At 36.5% G+C, this 17,668-nt stretch overlaps 4 protein-coding genes across 7 annotated transcripts; all 4 read left to right on the top strand.

The window, feature by feature from the left end:
- Positions 1-1,014: 1,014 nt before the first annotated feature.
- Positions 1,015-2,411, top strand: LOC104754397 (glutathione S-transferase F6). The gene is made up of 3 exons (XM_010476581.2): positions 1,015-1,406; positions 1,490-1,538; positions 1,766-2,411. The coding sequence occupies exons 1-3, from the start codon at positions 1,257-1,259 to the stop codon at positions 2,191-2,193; spliced, it is 627 nt and encodes a 208-aa protein (XP_010474883.2). The 5' UTR covers positions 1,015-1,256; the 3' UTR covers positions 2,194-2,411.
- A 466-nt stretch (positions 2,412-2,877) lies between these two features.
- LOC104754396 (protein LOW PSII ACCUMULATION 1, chloroplastic) lies at positions 2,878-5,450 on the top strand. Of its 4 annotated transcripts, none has more exons than XM_010476580.3 (9): positions 2,878-3,236; positions 3,498-3,601; positions 3,718-3,853; positions 3,943-4,174; positions 4,259-4,416; positions 4,504-4,692; positions 4,784-4,884; positions 4,992-5,088; positions 5,194-5,450. In XM_010476580.3, the coding sequence occupies exons 1-9, from the start codon at positions 2,964-2,966 to the stop codon at positions 5,266-5,268; spliced, it is 1,365 nt and encodes a 454-aa protein (XP_010474882.1). In that variant the 5' UTR covers positions 2,878-2,963; the 3' UTR covers positions 5,269-5,450. The 4 variants fall into 4 exon arrangements, with proteins under 4 accessions (XP_010474882.1, XP_087351278.1, XP_087351280.1 ...); XM_087495152.1 differs by having other exon boundaries at positions 2,915-3,236; positions 3,714-3,853; XM_087495154.1 differs by having other exon boundaries at positions 2,915-3,236; positions 3,714-3,853; positions 4,249-4,416.
- A 1,536-nt stretch (positions 5,451-6,986) lies between these two features.
- LOC104754394 (protein RALF-like 1) lies at positions 6,987-7,634 on the top strand. The gene has a single exon (XM_010476578.2). The coding sequence runs from the start codon at positions 7,031-7,033 to the stop codon at positions 7,388-7,390; it is 360 nt and encodes a 119-aa protein (XP_010474880.2). The 5' UTR covers positions 6,987-7,030; the 3' UTR covers positions 7,391-7,634.
- Positions 7,635-9,576: 1,942 nt separating this feature from the next.
- On the top strand, positions 9,577-16,738 carry LOC104754393 (uncharacterized). The gene is made up of 27 exons (XM_010476577.3): positions 9,577-9,903; positions 10,058-10,262; positions 10,361-10,458; positions 10,834-10,947; positions 11,031-11,177; positions 11,309-11,982; positions 12,086-12,210; positions 12,304-12,395; positions 12,613-12,841; positions 12,925-12,988; positions 13,090-13,238; positions 13,319-13,389; positions 13,494-13,667; positions 13,761-13,832; positions 13,995-14,099; positions 14,186-14,275; positions 14,375-14,450; positions 14,534-14,630; positions 14,721-14,790; positions 14,867-15,046; positions 15,130-15,252; positions 15,332-15,415; positions 15,507-15,691; positions 15,776-15,914; positions 16,002-16,061; positions 16,152-16,256; positions 16,347-16,738. The coding sequence occupies exons 1-27, from the start codon at positions 9,808-9,810 to the stop codon at positions 16,458-16,460; spliced, it is 3,738 nt and encodes a 1,245-aa protein (XP_010474879.2). The 5' UTR covers positions 9,577-9,807; the 3' UTR covers positions 16,461-16,738.
- The last annotated feature ends 930 nt before the right edge of the window (positions 16,739-17,668 follow it).

Genomic DNA, 17,668 nt, shown 5'->3' with positions numbered 1-17,668 from the left:
ACAAAGTTAGGGTTTTTTTTCCTTTTTGGAAGCGTATAATAAGAAAATTGAATGGCTGTGGGTTATAGTTCCGTCGCTAAACCGCCACTTACTTCGCCGCGTCTGGAACCCTAACTCGATAACTACCCTTTTCAATTCTCGCCGGAATTGGGATTTTCATCTCCTTGTTTTCGCTTCCTCTGCTTCTCCGCCTCCGCCGTAAAACTGCTGGGTATATGATTTATCGGCACCCTTACTCCACATACACACAAGGCGTGTCCTCGCCGTTCTCCACGAGAAAGGTCTCTCTTACGACCCCATCACCGTCGAGTCCAAAGCCGCTGACTATTATAAGCCACGATTAACGTTTTCACCTCTCTACTTGGATTACTTGTTCTTCACAAATTTAGGTCTTAACTAGGGTTTCTACCAATTAACTGGTCTATTCTTTCTAAACACTTTATTGAATCAACGTATTCTGTGATCAGTTTTACAGACTAATTTAACGATGAAATCATCGACCTAGTAAACACAAGTGGGTTGATTATCACCTACTAATTAGTTACTTGTATATCAAGTTTGTTACATCTTGTGATTTTTTTTAAGTTTAACAGTGTGTTTATATTGAATTATTGATGCAACCATTTGGTCAAATCCAATCTTCATACACTTACGACTAATTGATCTGATATCAAATCTTTTGAGTTTGATTCACTCGCATCAATATTCAATACTGATCTGGGAGCAATCTATTAAGCGAATGAAACCAAGGCAAAAGCTAACGAAAGTTCTAGATAAAGGACTCAAAAAAGTATAGTTTCTTAGCTAGTAATAGTTTCACATTGGCTGATCTCCACCACTCAACGATCCAATTTGAACATCTAACGAGCCACATGAACCCAACAACGTCAGTCAAACTTTGCTTAGTAGATACAAGACTTTTCTTGCGGTCTTTATCACGCTATGGTTAATATTTTCTCATATTATATTTTTCTATTATTATTTATACTATGGTTCTGTCAAAGTTTTCAACCAATAGAAACGGCGAATCATACATTACTCAGCTTGACTTTGAATAATCCTCTTAACAAAATTAAGAGTATTCAAGCTTGGTGGCGCCGAGCTATGTTTTTTGTTTTTGTTTATTCACTAAGTTACTCTATTCTAGCTGTATAAATACACTGCCCCATCTGTCTATTTCTTTCATCAACCACAAAGATCTCTCTACTCTTACTTTCAATACATCTCTAAGAACACTAAAAACAGCGACTTCACTAATGACAGGAATCAAAGTTTTCGGTCACCCAGCTTCCACAGCCACGAGAAGAGTTCTCATCGCCCTACACGAGAAGAATCTCGATTTTGAGTTCGTTCATATCGAGCTTAAAGATGGTGAACACAAGAAAGAGCCTTTCATCCATCGCAACGTGAGTAACATATACTATTGTTATAACAAAAAAAGATTGTTTCTTTTATTAGATACTGAAAATCTTGAATATTGTTTTTGCAGCCTTTTGGCAAAGTTCCAGCCTTTGAAGATGGAGACTTCAAGCTTTTTGGTAAATCAGAAAAACACTTTAACTTTAGGCCTAATCTATTATTAGTAACTTGGTTCGGTTATGGTTATCCAAGTTGAAATCATTGTTTTAGAGGTTTTAACTTTTAACCAAATTAATTTCGGTTCGGTTATGGTTATTCAATCTTGGTTTAATCTTTCAAATTATGTTTTTTGATTCTTGTGTTTAAAGAAACCGTCTGAAACACTCAAATGTTTTTTCTTGCGCAGAATCAAGAGCAATTACTCAATACATAGCACATAATTTCGCAGACAAAGGAACCAACCTTCTCTCACCAGGCAAGACCATGGCCAACATAGCCATGGGAATAGAAATCGAAAAAAATGAGTTTGATCCAATTGGTTCAAAGCTTGTTTGGGAGCAAGTCCTCAAGCCGTTGTACGGTATGACCACAGACAAAGCCGTCGTTGAAGAAGAAGAGGCTAAGTTAGCCAAAGTTCTCGATGTTTACGAACACAGGCTTGGTGAGTCTAAGTATTTGGCTGCTGACCACTTCACTTTGGTCGATCTTCACCTCATCCCTGTGATTCAGTACTTGCTTGGTACTCCAACTAAGAAACTCTTCGACGAGCGTACACATGTCAGTGCTTGGGTTGCTGACGTCACTTCTAGGCCTTCCGCAAAGAAGGTTCTCTAAATGAGTCAAACTGTTAACCACAAGGTCGAATAAACATGGCGATGAGCTCATTGCCTGAATTCTCATAAACTCTCTTTTATACTTTTGTGTGTGTTTCCTCTGTTTTTATTTTTCGTGTGTACTCTGTTTTTCTCTGCTACCGAGTGAGTGATTGGTTTGAATGTAACCTTCAATAAAGAGTCTTTGATGAATAAAACAAATATCTTCGTTATCCTAAAGTTAAGCTACTAATTTAGTGGTGATCTCATTCCTAGTGTTGACTTTTATACTTACAATTCTTGAAACTTGACTTGAGACTGCAATTTTGTCATATATCAAGCAAGAATTTTTCTGTTGACTTTTAAATGCTTCTTAAACTGTTAGAGGACTTAATTTTCAAATTAGTAAGAGTTTTAAGTTTCATATTGAGACAATAACACATTTTATAAGAATATTACTACACCAACTCCAAAATTAGTTCTACTACTCATCAGTCACTAATCTTAAGACTAACTCAAAATTCGTTCTTCAGCTACTTATTTATCATTAATATTCTTCGTTTTCTCAAAACGATTCCAAACCTTATGTGACAATGTAATTATGTAAGCTTCAAAGTCAACAATGTTTTAGTTTTTGGGTGTAATTTGCACGAAAAAAAGTTTATGGATAATAGTCGAAGAAGTTGGAGACTAGTAATTATTTCCCGAAATAAAATAATAGAAAAAATAAAGGAAGCGTTTTTAAGATAAAAGTTTGGGTTTTTTTTTCTGGGAAGCGCAGAAGAAAATTGAATGGCTGTGGCTACAGCTCCGTCGCTAAACCGCCATTTCCTACGCCGAGTCTCGAACCCTTACTCGAGAGTGAAGAAACGACGACCATGGCTAACTCCAGGAGACTCTACCCTTTACTATTCTCGCCGGAATTGGGATTCCCATCTCCTTGTTTTCGCCTCCTCTTCTTCTCCGTCTCCGTCGTCTTCGCCTTCATCTCCAAATTCTCCGACGGATGATCTCACTGCTGAGTCGTGCGTCAATACTGGTCTTAATCTTTTTAAGAGAGGACGGGTACGTTCTAAATTCGAATTGTGTGTTCTTAGGGTGCATATGTTTCAGTCGCTTTAGTGTGTACTATGGCTTGACCTTGTATGATTTTGTGAAATGGGTTAACCTTAATTTAATGAAAGTTAGTTACTTTTACCACTCGCTAGTTGATGTTATGGAATATAGCTTGTAACAAAACAAAAGGGATAAGTTTTTTATTTTCTGATGGTTACAGTGAAAGAAAAAGCTAAGTTTGATACATTATATTGGAGACTTTCATTTCAGGTCAAAGATGGTCTTGTTCAGTTTGAGACAGCACTGAGTTTGAATCCAAATCCTATCGAGTCACAAGCTGCTTACTATAACAAAGCATGTTGTCATGCTTACCTGTAAGAACCTCTAACCATGTACCGATTGAAACTACCCTATGATCAACGATTTGGAAGATCCTGATGAGATTGTTTTCTCTTTTGTTTCATTCCTATTGTTTATCGTCTTGAGGTAGGGGTGAAGGAAAAAAAGCTGCTGATTGTTTGAGAATCGCTTTGAGAGATTATAATCTAAAATTTGCCACGATTCTTAATGATCCTGACTTAGCATCTTTTCGTGCATTACCCGAGTTTAAGGAGCTGCAAGAAGAGGTCTTGTACTCTCTCTCTCTTTTTGTGTAGCTTGTTCTTATCCCAAGAAGAATTTTCTCATTAGCAAAAACTTCTTCCGATTGTTTCAGGCTAGGTTAGGCGGGGAAGATATTGGCAATAGTTTCCGGAGAGATCTAAAACTTATAAGTGAAGTACGAGCACCGTTTCGTGGTGTTAGAAAATTCTTTTATTTTGCATTTGCAGCAGCAGCAGGTATCTCAACGTTCTTTACCGTACCAAGACTGATTCAGGCATTTAGAGGCGGTGATGGTGCTCCAGATCTTCTGGAAACTACGGGAAATGCTGCGATTAACATTGGCGGTGAGTCATAAACACAACTTGAATCTTTAAAATCCATTTTTTTGCTCTGTTATGTGAGTAAGCTTTGGGAACAGCAATGTACAGGTATTGTTGTTCTGGTTTCATTGTTCCTTTGGGAAAACAAGAAAGAGGAAGAACAAATGGTTCAAATAAATCGAGACGAAACTCTTTCCCGGCTGCCTCTACGTCTGTCAACCAACCGAGTTGTTGAACTTGTGCAGCTAAGGGATACAGTTCGACCGGTGAGTCTTTTATCCCTCATTGCTGCCTTTAAGTGTTAATCAGCCTTTGAGTTTCTGAATCAGTTAGGTGATTGACACTGTTGTTAGGTTATTCTGGCGGGTAAAAAAGAGTCTGTTACACTCGCGATGCAAAAAGCAGATAGGTTCAGAACTGAGCTCTTAAGAAGAGGTGTTCTCTTGGTTCCTGTAGTTTTCGGTGAACGTAAAACACCGGTAACCGGAAAAAAAGGCTTTGGGGCTTCTTCAAAGGCAGCTACATCTCTTCCTTCAATTGGGGTAACGAAAAGATTTTGTGTTGGAACAAAACATAAAAATATTCAACTTCATTCTCATTTTGGTAAAGCAATGAATTTTCGTAACTTAATAGGAAGATTTCGATACACGGGCTCAATCCGTAGTAGCACAATCGAAGCTGAAAGGTGAAATCAGGTTCAAGGCCGAGACTGTTTCGCCTGGTGAATGGGAAAGGTCGAAAGTTTCATCATCGCCTATTTTCTGATCAAAGTTTGATAGAAAAGAGAGGAAAACTTTGTTTTTTGAGTATTAAAGGCTGTCTCTTGTTTTGTTTGGTTCAGGTGGATAAGAGATCAACAAACATCTGAAGGAGTTGACCCAGGTGATGATGTGTACATCATACTGCGGTTAGATGGTCGAGTCCGCAGATCGGGTAGAGTAAGTTTTATCTAAAAACCTAACCTCTCTTGGTTTCTCATGTTCGATGCACAAATGGTTCCTGTGTTCTTGAATGATGAATATAAAAAAAACTCTGTTCTTCAGGGGATGCCGGACTGGGCAGAGATATCGCAGGAGTTGCCGCCGATGGATGACGTGCTCAGTAAGTTAGAAAGATGAAGCTTTCTTACGTATCGTATCTTCATAAAAGTAAAAAACCTAGAAGAGACTAGCGAGAGAGCTCAAAGGAGAACAAAAGGCCTGTACTGTTTGTTTGTGTTCACAAGTCCATGAGATTGATACTTGTATTTGTATATGTGATCACAGTTTCTACATATTTTAAAAAGAAACTTCTCTCTTAATTGAGTCACTGATGAACGAATTGAAAGCTTAAAGAGATGTTAGGTTAAAACTTGGAGAAGAAGAACTTTTATTAATCTTGACAACTCAAGTTATTTACAAGTGAGACAACTCATATTTATATGAGGAACTTAGACTGTTGCCCTAGACAGGTGTCCTATTGGCACATGATAGCACTAGATCCAAAAACTCCAAAGTTATTGTTGAGAAAGCTTTGTATGTGTGGTCCTGCTGCAGTGTTTTGGCGCCAAGGTTGGTGTATTGATGGGCTTCGCAAGGTCCATAAACATCTTTGGGCTTGGACCGGTTTTGCAGAGCAAAACCTCAGGAACAATTGGAGGATCCTTGTTCTTGCTAATATGAATTACATGTAGGTGAAAGCTTATAAACCGATTGGTTTTCTTTTTGTTTTAATGATCTTTTATGCACGGGCGGGTCTATTTGAACTAAAGATGTCATATGATACGTATGAAACGCGTTGATTCGGTGAGACAGAAAAATTGGGAAATATGAATTGCTCTTATAATTTTTTTACTTCTATCAACAATTTATATTATTAATGGTTCGGTAAACCAAACCGGGGGAAATTACACTAATAATTTTCTAATTCATGATTTATTTAGAAAGTGCCAGTCTAATTCTCGATTATTTTAGTTAAATAAGGGGGTTAGGTTTTTTCTTTGTTTTTGTTGGGATAACGATGTACCAACTCGTTTTTATGGTTGTTGAGAAGGGAAAACGAATCAAGGTTTTCGTATTTTATTTCTTTACAAAGTGAACCATGATGACTTTGAATACATATACGTATTTAGAATTCAGTTGTTAAATAGTTGGTGCCTTGGTGGTGCTTAATACTAAGTAAACTCTTCGTTATAGTAGACATAGTATAAAAAAAACTAAATGATCTTGGTCGAAGTCAATGATCGATGTTTAGTGAATGAAAATAACAAAATCAGATAGTGAATACTCAATTATCTAAAAGAAATACTAAGAGTAATTGTGAATCCAAATATGAATGAATAAAACAATTATGCCCCTTTATGTCATCTAGATTCAGTGCTTTCAGATCATTAAAAAAATGATAATGTTGATTATGAAAAGTCAAATGGATAATGAGAAAAGATTTGAACTCTCAAATATATCAAATCGTTTTGGCTTAATTGGTGTCGGACTGTCGGTTTTAACAAATATTCAACCACTCCCAACAATTCTCCATTACTTAATCATAATCTTTTCTAATTTCATTGTTAAGTAGCATTTCTGTTAATATCGCAAATACCTAAATAATAATATTATTTTCAAATACTTATATTTCATCTACACAAAGTTATTTCTCCAAATCAAACCTCGTTGAAAAACAAATAAAAAAAATTCGTTACTAGCATTTCGATTAAAAAACATTTTCCTCATTCGATGCTTTCTTTCTTAAAAAAACCTTATTATAATAAGAATACAAAAAGAAAAAAAGAAAGCTTCAACAACTAACAAAAACCAAAAACTGAGTCCACGCACTCACCATGTATATATAAACATTAACTTAAGCAAGAATGAGATAACACAATAGAAGATAGACCAAAACAAAATGGCCAAGTCTTTTACCCTTATGATACTCATCCTCTTCATCGTGATGATAATCTCTTCACCTCCGATCCAAGCCGGCTTCACCAATGACCTCGACGGTCTAGAGTGGGCAACGAGCGGAGTCCATGGCTCAGGCTGTCACGGTTCAATAGCAGAGTGTATCGGGGCAGAGGAAGAAGAAATGGATTCAGAGATCAATAGAAGAATATTGGCGACCACAAAATACATAAGCTATCAGTCGTTGAGACGGAACAGCGTGCCTTGTTCAAGAAGAGGTGCGTCTTATTACAATTGTCAGAACGGAGCTCAAGCTAATCCTTACAGTCGTGGTTGCAGCGCAATTGCTCGTTGCAGGAGTTAAAACTCTACAAAACAATAATATACAAACTATATATCTTCTTGATTTATATGTTTTCTTTAATTTATCCTCATAGGTTGTATTTTGGATTTGAATGTGAATAATGTTGGGTTTTATATATAGGATCCATATATTAAGTGTTTTTAATTTTATAATCTTTAAAAATATCCTATATATGTTTGATCAAACCGGCCGGTTGATTTGTATGTAAATAATTTATAAGGAGCCTTGAAGTGTTTGATTTGAATTAAAATCTTCCAATATTCATTCATGCATGTCTCTCTTTCTGTACAATAGTAAAGACCTATGTTTTGATCAAACCGGGTTTCGTTTGTACGTATAACCCCACCAGTAACGTCAAACCGGTTTAACGTGATCAAGTTGTAACAAAAATGTCACCAACTCTCAACCTAACCCTTAACAACTCTCAAGTCTCAACTCTCGGCGCGTTTGCTGGAATTATATACGTTGGCGAATTTATTTTTAAAATCACTAATTTATATATACTGTAGATTGGTTTTGAACCAAATCAGAATTAACCGTTATTTAGTTGAACCAAACCGATCGTAAGAAATTGGTTTTATCCATAATGATAGCATTTTCCTTAGGTCCATCAGTCCATGTCCATCCATGATAGCAAATTTTTTTTTTTTTTTGCTTTTCCTCAAAGGTTTCAGAAATTGAAAAAGGGTTAATTTGAATCTATTATTAGGGACTTGGAAACCTGAAAGAAACAACATAACCAACATAAGAGTATTTAACTAAAACAAAGAGCGTGAGACATTATTAAAACAACCCGAAGCAACTTGGTTCTTCTTGTCTAATCACTAAAAGCAGGATTTTTCTCAATAAAACATGTCGCTGATCAGCTCGACAACATATATGGTTCTAAATTTAAATGAGAATTATTAGGTTAAATTGGGGAAGACCACGATTGATCGTGTTCTACTTAATACAGTAGTTTGTTCGTTTGTCATCACTTGCTATCTACAATGAGATGCATTTTTTGGAATTCCAGCTTTTTATAACGAGGGGAACATTATCTTTAATAATAAAATAAGATATAGTTGAACTGTCCGTAAGGACGACCATAACAACATCAGTTAAATAAATATATGTTTTCTAGCAAATTGAATTGCATAGACGATCCAAAACTTTATACAGTACTTGTGTATCTTAAAAAAACACTATAAAACTAGTGTTTTTGGAATCATCAGAACATTCGCTTTGTCAGTTAACATGTACTCATTAACATTTTTATAAAAGTGAAAAAAACATCTTCTTCGTCTTTTGTGGAATATTTCTTACCCCATCATGATGCCCGGTCACAAATTTTCTTCCCTATTCTAAGATCGTTGGATTTGAATGGGCCGGGCCTTAAAGAGAAACCACACTAATGGGTCTTCCTTTTGTTTTTGTTTTTTTTTGAACGAATCACTAATAATGGGTCTTCCTATGGTTGCGATTTAGTTATAGCATGATGATTAGTTGACTGCACGGAAGTAGACTGACTTACTGCTCATAAAATGGCGGGATCATCGATACATACACGTGACGTGCTTAATACAACATTCGTTTCTGTCGTAACTGCTATGGAGTTTGTTGGTTATATAGTTATTACTATAGTTGACGATATTACAGATTTGAAATTCATCAGCCAGCCACCGCTCTATAACAAAAAAAAAACACGAGATTTTTAATCTAGTGTAAAACATACCACACACTTGTGTCAGCTATGCGGGTGGGTGTGATTAGATTAAAAAGAAAAACGTAAGAATAATGTGGAGCTGTAACAATGTTGTTACTTCCAAATGCCAATTAAAACGCATGTCGTCAAGTTGTCAACATGCAGCAAATATGCAAACCTCAAAAGATTTTGACGAGAAAAGAAAAAACAAAGAAAACAAGTAGCCTGGCACAAGAATATTCTAATGCTTCTCTCTCTCTCTCTCTGTCTTGTAAAATTTAAATATTGACCGTTGGATGTTTTTTTTATTATTTTAATGAGAATCTATTTATCTAAAGCCAAATTTAGTCAAAATCTCAAGTGGGGGAGCTGATTTGTTTGTATTTAATTATTATTACATCTGTCGTTTTTAATTAAATACAATACGAGAGAGTAAAATAAATAAATATAATTTTTCCTTAAAAGTTAAAGAAAAAATGGAAACTTGTTAATTTGCTTTTAGAAATTATATGACCAAACAAAAAAGGAAAATGGTAAAAAGTTAAATATGTCCAGATACGCCACACTTTTTTTTTATAAATAAATAAGAAGAAGAAGAAGAAGAGAAGAATTAAGTTATTTCAATTTCATTCCTCTTCTTATTTATCTTTCTCTGGAAGCGTCTCTTCTCTTCTTCTTTGGATCAAGCGGCGGAGACGGCGGCGTTGAATACGAACGAACGAACGAACGAGATATGGTTGAGACAAGACGTAGCTCTTCTGCTTCCAAGCGCTTTTCTTCTCCCGACACCACTACTTCTTCCTCCTCACGTCCTTCCAAACGATCCAAGGTTAATTTAAGATCGAACTCACCCCTTCTTCTCAATACCTTCTAATTGATGAGACGAGGCTAGGGTTGGGTCAATTCTCAATTCTCGATTTTTTAAATCTGGGGGCTTTTTTTTGAATTTCGTTTTCGATTTTTGTTTTTTTTTTTTGGTTTAGGCTGCGGCGGAACCGGCAGCATCTTCGTCGGCGAGTGAGGTGCCGATTGAAAACCGAGGATCGGAATCTGGAGAGCCGGAATTGAGAACTCCTGATCCGCAGACTCATGATGCGGAAAGGCCACTTACTACCACCGATGTGCCGGCCATGGAGACCGAAACAGTTCCTGAAGTTGAAGCCTTGGTGCCGCCTATCACCCCTGCAGGTTCACATCTTTGCATGTTCTCTCTCCTTTTGCTTTGCATGACATAAAAGTTTTCTCTTTTTTTTTGTTGTTGCTCATATCTGTCTTTGCCTGTGTAGGTGAAGTGGTGGTGGAACCTGAGAAATCTAAATCTTCTAAGAAGCGGACTGCTAAGGCTCAGGCTCCTTGGGCCAAGCTGATTTCTCAGTATTCTCAGGTATGTTGATTTTGCTTCTGATTACTTTGTATGTTGTTTGCATGTTGTGGGTTTTAGCTGTAATTTAGTAAAGGTCGTGGCTTTCGGCTTATTGGGTCGTGTTTGGTCTGCTGCCATGGACATATATGTTGATATTATTGGTCCTTGCGGAGCAGTTTCTGACAATGTACTGTATTTGATGAGCTTGGGCGTTTGTGTATCTCTTTTAGAAGAGAAAGCTTCTGTGTTTTGCTGTTGAAATGTTTAGTCAATGGTTAAAAAAGTAGAGGATTAGTATGAATTATGAACTAGCTAGTCTGTCGTGGGATTTTCAATTTCCTGTGACTACTACTACTAACATGTGGTTTCTGACTGCCCTTTTAATCACAATTTCAGAACCCTCATATTATCATCAGAGGCTCTGTGTTTACTGTTGGACGGCGAGGATGCGATTTATGTATCAAAGATCATTCTATGCCCACCGTTCTATGTGAAATTAAGCAGTATGAGGTAAGGACACCATCTGATTGGTCTTTCTACTAGCCCAAGGGGACAGGAAGCCTTTTTACTTAGTATGTTTTTTTTTTTTGCAGCACGGAGGTCCATTAGTTGCATCGTTGGAGATAAGAGGGAATAGTCTACTTGTTCAGGTCAATGGCAAGATTTACCAAAGGAGTTCTTGTGTTAATCTGCGGGGTGGCGATGAAGTTGTCTTCAGCACCCCTGGGAAACATGCTTATGTATCCTTTTATAAGTGATCTGGAAAGTTATCCACGATCCATAATTAGGGTTTATATATATTTTTTTTTGCTTTTTATATATCTATCTATGAGGTTAGTATTATCTCTATTTTTTCTTGACTAGTGTTCAGATATTTCAGCCTCTTAAAGATGAAAATCTAGCTACTCCAGACAGAGCTTCTTCATTGAGCTTTTTTGAAACACAGACTTCCCCTCTGAAAGGGCTTCATATTGAGACGAGAGCAGGAGACTCTTCACCAGTTGATGGGGCCTCTTTATTGGCGTCTATATCAAAGTTGCATAATGTCCCTTTTCTACCACCTACATCTAAAAGTGTCAAAAGGCAGCAAAATTCAGATGTTCCTGTGCTACCTTCTAGCTGCAATGATTGTATCCTGGATGTTGACATGAACGATGATGATATTAATGATGATCATGCTGCTATTGCTTCAACGGATAAAACTGCAGCTTCGACCTCTTGTGCTGCCAACGATGACCAGAATGCAGATGGAAATGGAATGGATCCTTTTCAAGAAGCTGAAGGTGGAAACATTCCTGGTTCTCGTTTTGAAATTCGACCAATTTTTAGCTTACTTGGGGATCCTTCTGAATTTGATTTAAGAGGTAGCATTTCCAAAATACTGGTGGATGATCGAAGAGAATTGAGGCAAGCGCCGAAAGCTTATGACCGTCCATCAGCTTTGGTATCAGCTAGACGTCAAGCACATAAGGATACTCTGCGGGCAGGGGTGCTCAATCCTCAGGACATACAAGTTTCTTTTGAGGACTTCCCATATTTCTTAAGGTCAGTAGTGCTCTTAATTTCTATCATACTTTGCTATGGCAAGATGGAAAACATGTATTGTGGTGTTTCAAGTTTGGATAAATAACTTTCTGAATTTTCACAGTGGCATAACTAAGGATATTTTGAGAACATCAACATATGTCCATATGAAGTGTGAAAGCAAGTATGTAAAGTATGGATCAGACTTGTCAACGTCGTGCCCCCGCATCTTGCTCTCTGGACCAGCTGGTATGAGGAAAACTCTGAACAAAGTTTTGTTTATAATTTTTTGGTTCTTCATTTTCATTTTCCTAACAAAATTCACATCTGGGGTATTTGAAGGCTCTGAGATATATCAGGAAACGTTGGTAAAAGCGCTTGCTAAAAGTTTTGGGGCCAAATTAATGATTGTTGACTCTCTCTTGTTACCTGGGGTAAAACTTTCATTCTTTTTCTTTTTCTTACGGAGTGTTTTTATGCATATTCATAATAGATTTTATGTCTGTTAAAATCGTGAGCATATTTGTATTAAATCGGCACTCTTGACTATTGGTTTCAAATTTTTAGAAGCTATATGTCCCGGCAATCTGTTTTTTTGGGATTTAACAGTACTGGTAGCATTGATTCTCTACTGTTTCTGGATGGCTTCAGGGTTCGAAAGCTAAGGAAGCAGATTCTACCAAAGAAAGTTCTAGGCGTGAAAAAATTTCGGTGCTTGCTAAACGAGCTGTACAGGTTGCACAAGCTGCTGTTATGCAGCATAAGAAACCAACTTCAAGTGTTGAGGCTAATATTACAGGTGGATCAACACTGAGTTCTCAGGCTATTCCGAGGCAAGAAGTGTCAACTGCAACCTCAAAAAGTTACGCCTTCAAAGCAGGTATGGTTGCTTATGTCTTATTTTTCAGTTTTGTTGTTGTGCCACTTTTTATGTTACTGAACAAGCGTTTCTGTAATTCTTAGGTGATCGAGTAAGGTTTGTAGGTCCTTTACCTAGTTTACTTGCTTCTCTCCAAGCCCCACTTAGGTATTGTTCGTTGTTTTTATTTTATTATTTTGTTTTGAGGTATTTTCTTCTGATGTAGATTGTTATCAAAACTCTTTTCTTTTTCATGCTATTCTTTCTAGGGGACCGGCATACGGTTTCCAGGGAAAAGTACTACTTGTGTTTGAAGACAATGGATCTTCAAAAATCGGGGTTAGATTTGATAAGTCGGTACCAGATGGCAATGATCTTGGTGGCCTATGTGAAGACGACCATGGTTTTTTTTGTACTGGTAATTCCCGTGCTAATAAGTAATATCTACATATTTTCATTTAAAAAGTTAAATGTAGTAATGATATTCTTTGTATGCAGCGAGTTCACTTCGTTTGGAAAGTTCTTCCAGTGACGATGCTGATAAACTTGCCATCAATGAAATCTTTGAGGTAGTTCTTACCACTTTTGGCTGCCTCTCTATATAATATGAACATTATTTCATAGTTCTTGTGAAGTACAGAGACCCTTTAACCCGTCTTGAATGATATTGTAGGTGGCTTTTAATGAAATTGAAAGAGGATCATTGATATTGTTCCTGAAAGACATTGAGAAATCTGTGTCGGGGAACAGTGATGTGTATATAACTTTGAAGAGCAAGCTGGAGAATTTACCTGAGAATATTGTTGTTATAGCCTCACAAACCCAGTTGGACAGCCGAAAGGAAAAAGTAGGATTTCTATTCAATCTCTCTTAGGCTGTTTTAATCTTCTTAAGTTTCTCCCAAAATGGTTAATTTGATTGGTTGATATATCATTTGCAGTCCCACCCTGGAGGTTTCTTGTTCACAAAGTTTGGCAGCAACCAGACAGCATTGCTGGATCTTGCATTTCCGGTATGACAACCCTACTCATCTCTAATAATTTCCATTTTGTTAAGACTGCAAAGCATGTAATTGACGATGCAGCTTATACACGTATGCAAAAATTACATACTCTCTCTCTCTCTCTCTCTCTCTCTTTGATGTGTTGGAAGTGATTTTTCATGGCATCTGCAGGATAACTTTGGTGGTAGACTGCAGGACAGGAACAAAGAAATGCCTAAATCAGTGAAACAGATTACGAGGCTATTTCCTAACAAAGTGGCCATCCAGCTACCTGAGGTTTGAGCCTTTTTGCCCCTTTTAGTTGTCTAAAGCCATTTGTTTCTTTTTTATTTCATTATCTTTTTCTTCTTATAACAAAATAGGATGAAGCTTTACTGGTGGACTGGAAGAATAAACTTGAACGTGACGCAGAGATCCTGAAGGCTAAAGCTAATATCACCAGCATCCGTGCAGTAAGCATCTTTCAATGAAGTCTCGTGTCTATCTAAATGTTCCTGGTTTTCTTTGTTTTGTGTGTGCGTTTCCTTATGTTCTGTTAATGGTTGTTGCAGGTTCTTAGTAAAAACCATCTAGTCTGCCCTGACCTTGAAACCTTGTGCATCAAAGATCAAACCTTTCCTTCTGATAGTAGGCATCTTTAACCTTTTCCTTCTGTTTTTCTTCCTTGACAATCCGATTATTTGTCTAACCAAAAACCCTATGATTAATAGGTGTGGAGAAAGTGGTTGGCTGGGCTTATGGCCATCATCTTATGAACTGCTCAGATCCTACAGTCAAAGACAATAAGCTTATCATCTCGGCAGAAAGGTGATCCTTCGATAGAAACTCTGAAATATAGATCATGAGGATTGCGGTTGTGATATTTTCTTTCAAATAACCGTTTGGCGTTTGTTGCAGCATCACATATAGCCTGCAGATGTTGCATGAGATTCAAAACGAAAACAAGAGCACAAAGAAATCTCTCAAAGTAATATTCATAAATCTGATGCTACTTTGCCTCCCAAATAACTTTTGGATATTTAACAATTACTATATTAATATAGGATGTTGTTACTGAGAATGAATTCGAGAAAAAACTCCTATCAGACGTCATTCCTCCAAGTGATATCGGTGTATCTTTTAATGATATCGGGGCTTTGGAAAATGTTAAAGACACCTTGAAGGAGTTGGTGATGCTTCCTCTTCAAAGACCCGAATTGTTTGGCAAGGGCCAGCTTACAAAGGTATGTTTATCGCTACTAGTTTTCAAATATCTGTTTCATCTCCGCAAAGTGGAAATTGCAGTATAACTGTTTTTTCAATGCAGCCTACTAAGGGTATACTGTTGTTTGGACCTCCTGGTACGGGGAAGACAATGCTGGCAAAGGCAGTAGCAACCGAGGCTGGTGCAAACTTCATCAATATATCAATGTCCAGCATTACCTCAAAGGTATTTATTACTTGAAACGGTCACCTGACTCTGTAATGTTTCCTATTGAGATTAGACTTGACATCTAGATTTCTTGCAGTGGTTTGGCGAGGGAGAGAAGTATGTTAAAGCTGTTTTCTCATTAGCAAGTAAGATAGCTCCAAGCGTCATTTTTGTCGATGAGGTATGTTGCATGAAGTTAAGAACAGCTCTCCTCCGCTTTACATTTTCTTTTTCCTTCTGAAAATCTTTTGAATGGGAACGAAATTATTTAGGTTGATAGCATGTTGGGAAGACGTGAGAATCCAGGAGAACATGAAGCTATGCGTAAGATGAAGAACGAATTCATGATAAACTGGGACGGCTTACGCACAAAGGATAAAGAAAGAGTTTTAGTACTGGCTGCTACCAACAGACCATTCGACCTTGACGAAGCAGTTATTAGACGGCTTCCCCGAAGGTAGTAAACCGTCAGTTATTCTCTGTTTTATGTGTCTTTTGTCATCATCTTTGAAGAATCGCTTAGAGTAGATCTTCTGTGCAGGTTGATGGTTAATCTCCCTGATTCAGCAAACAGATCAAAGATCTTGAGCGTAATTTTGGCGAAAGAAGATATGGCACAAGACGTAAATTTAGAAGCTATAGCAAATTTGACAGATGGGTACTCAGGGAGTGACTTAAAGGTCTGTAATTTCCTCCATCCAATGCAGAAACTTGAAAATCCGTTTTCATATAAACCCACATTCTAAAACAATTGTTTTGGTTTGCAGAATCTTTGTGTGACGGCGGCACATCTTCCTATCCGAGAGATTCTGGAAAAAGAAAAGAAGGTATGGCTCTGTTTTAAAATGGTAAAGGGTTATGGTCTGTGGTTTTGAATAACTGAAAACTAAAATGTCATGGGGTTTGTTGACTTGCAGGAGAGAGGTGTGGCTGAAGCGGAAAACCGACCAATGCCTAAGTTATATAGCAGTACAGACATAAGACCCTTGACGATGAATGACTTCAAGGCCGCACATGATCAGGTTTGAGAATCTGAAACACACAAGAAATCATAGTTTGAGAGTCCACAGGTTTTTGGGATTTTAAAATGGTAATGATATTTGTGGTTGTAGGTATGTGCGAGTGTGTCGTCTGATTCATCGAACATGAACGAGCTTCAGCAGTGGAACGAGCTGTATGGAGAAGGAGGGTCGAGGAAGAAGACATCTCTGAGCTACTTCATGTAAAAAGAGAGAAAGAGAAAACAGAGAGATCGTGTTTTCGTCTGTTTATGAATAAGTTTATATAACTCTCTTTTGATCCTTAGTTCTTTAATTTATATAGAAATTATGTACAGAGAGAGAGAAAAAGAGAGAAGAGAGAGTCCCTCTTGAATTGTCTAATATGGGTTTTGTTGGTTCTCGATTCTTTTCTATCTCCAAAAATATTCTTGTCTAATATAGATGAGATGTACAATATCTATTTTACATTTGCTTAATGATGTTACTATATGTGATGATGCCTACACATTTAGCCCACACATTTAGAGTCCCTTAGATATCCCATAAATTTCGTATATATAAAGTGAAAAATTGAAAGAAACCCTACAAGCTCCTGGGCGATATTAATCGAGGTTGGTCTCGAGGCTGGTCTCACATTGCTTGTTTTTTGAGAAATAAAAGGAAAAGATGTACAGAACTAACACAATAATAACTGTTAATCAAATAATAACAATTTTTTAAAAATTATATTAAATATTAAATAAATCAATTAATAATAATATTAATATTATTTTTAATGTATATAAAATAAATTTACATTTGATTTTAAAATAAAATTTGTGAATTAAATTTTAGATACATCATATTAAATACTAATAGTTAATATTAACCTACAATAAAACTTAATTTAAAATATTATTTAGTTTTTATTTACGATATACACATCTTTAAAATTTATTTTACTATTCATACAATTTCCAAATAAAGATTTTAAATTAATTTAACATGACATTTTGTATCAAATATATTTTTCTGCTAATATATTATGAAAAATATGAATATTATTGTATTATAAAATTAAAATATTATTAATAAACATAATTTTTATTTATTTTAAAATTGAAAAACGAATTTTAATATTTATTTATTTTTTGTTCCATTTGTTCCTCATCAATTTTGGGGAGGAACATTTTTGGTCTAATGTTCCTCATTTGATGAGAAATGTAGAGGAATGCCGAGGAAATAATAATCTTTGTAAATGGTAAAAAAATTTTTGAGGAATCAAGAGAATATCATATTCCTCCTCGTTTTTTTCCTAAATTTTGGTTACCAGTTGGAGCCTTACTCTCTTACGTAGGTTGGATTCAGATTGTTTATCTTTGTCTCCCACTTAAATCAGATGGGAAACCATGCTAGCCGAAACGCTCCACAAGCATATAGCTATGCTCCCGTCA

The sequence above is a fragment of the Camelina sativa genome, chromosome 17, assembly GCF_030686135.1.
Source record: "Camelina sativa cultivar CO46 ecotype springtype chromosome 17, ASM3068613v1".
NCBI lineage: Eukaryota > Viridiplantae > Streptophyta > Magnoliopsida > Brassicales > Brassicaceae > Camelina > Camelina sativa.
Note: the sequence above shows the minus strand (reverse complement) of the source record. Positions and strands in the feature narration are given on the sequence as shown.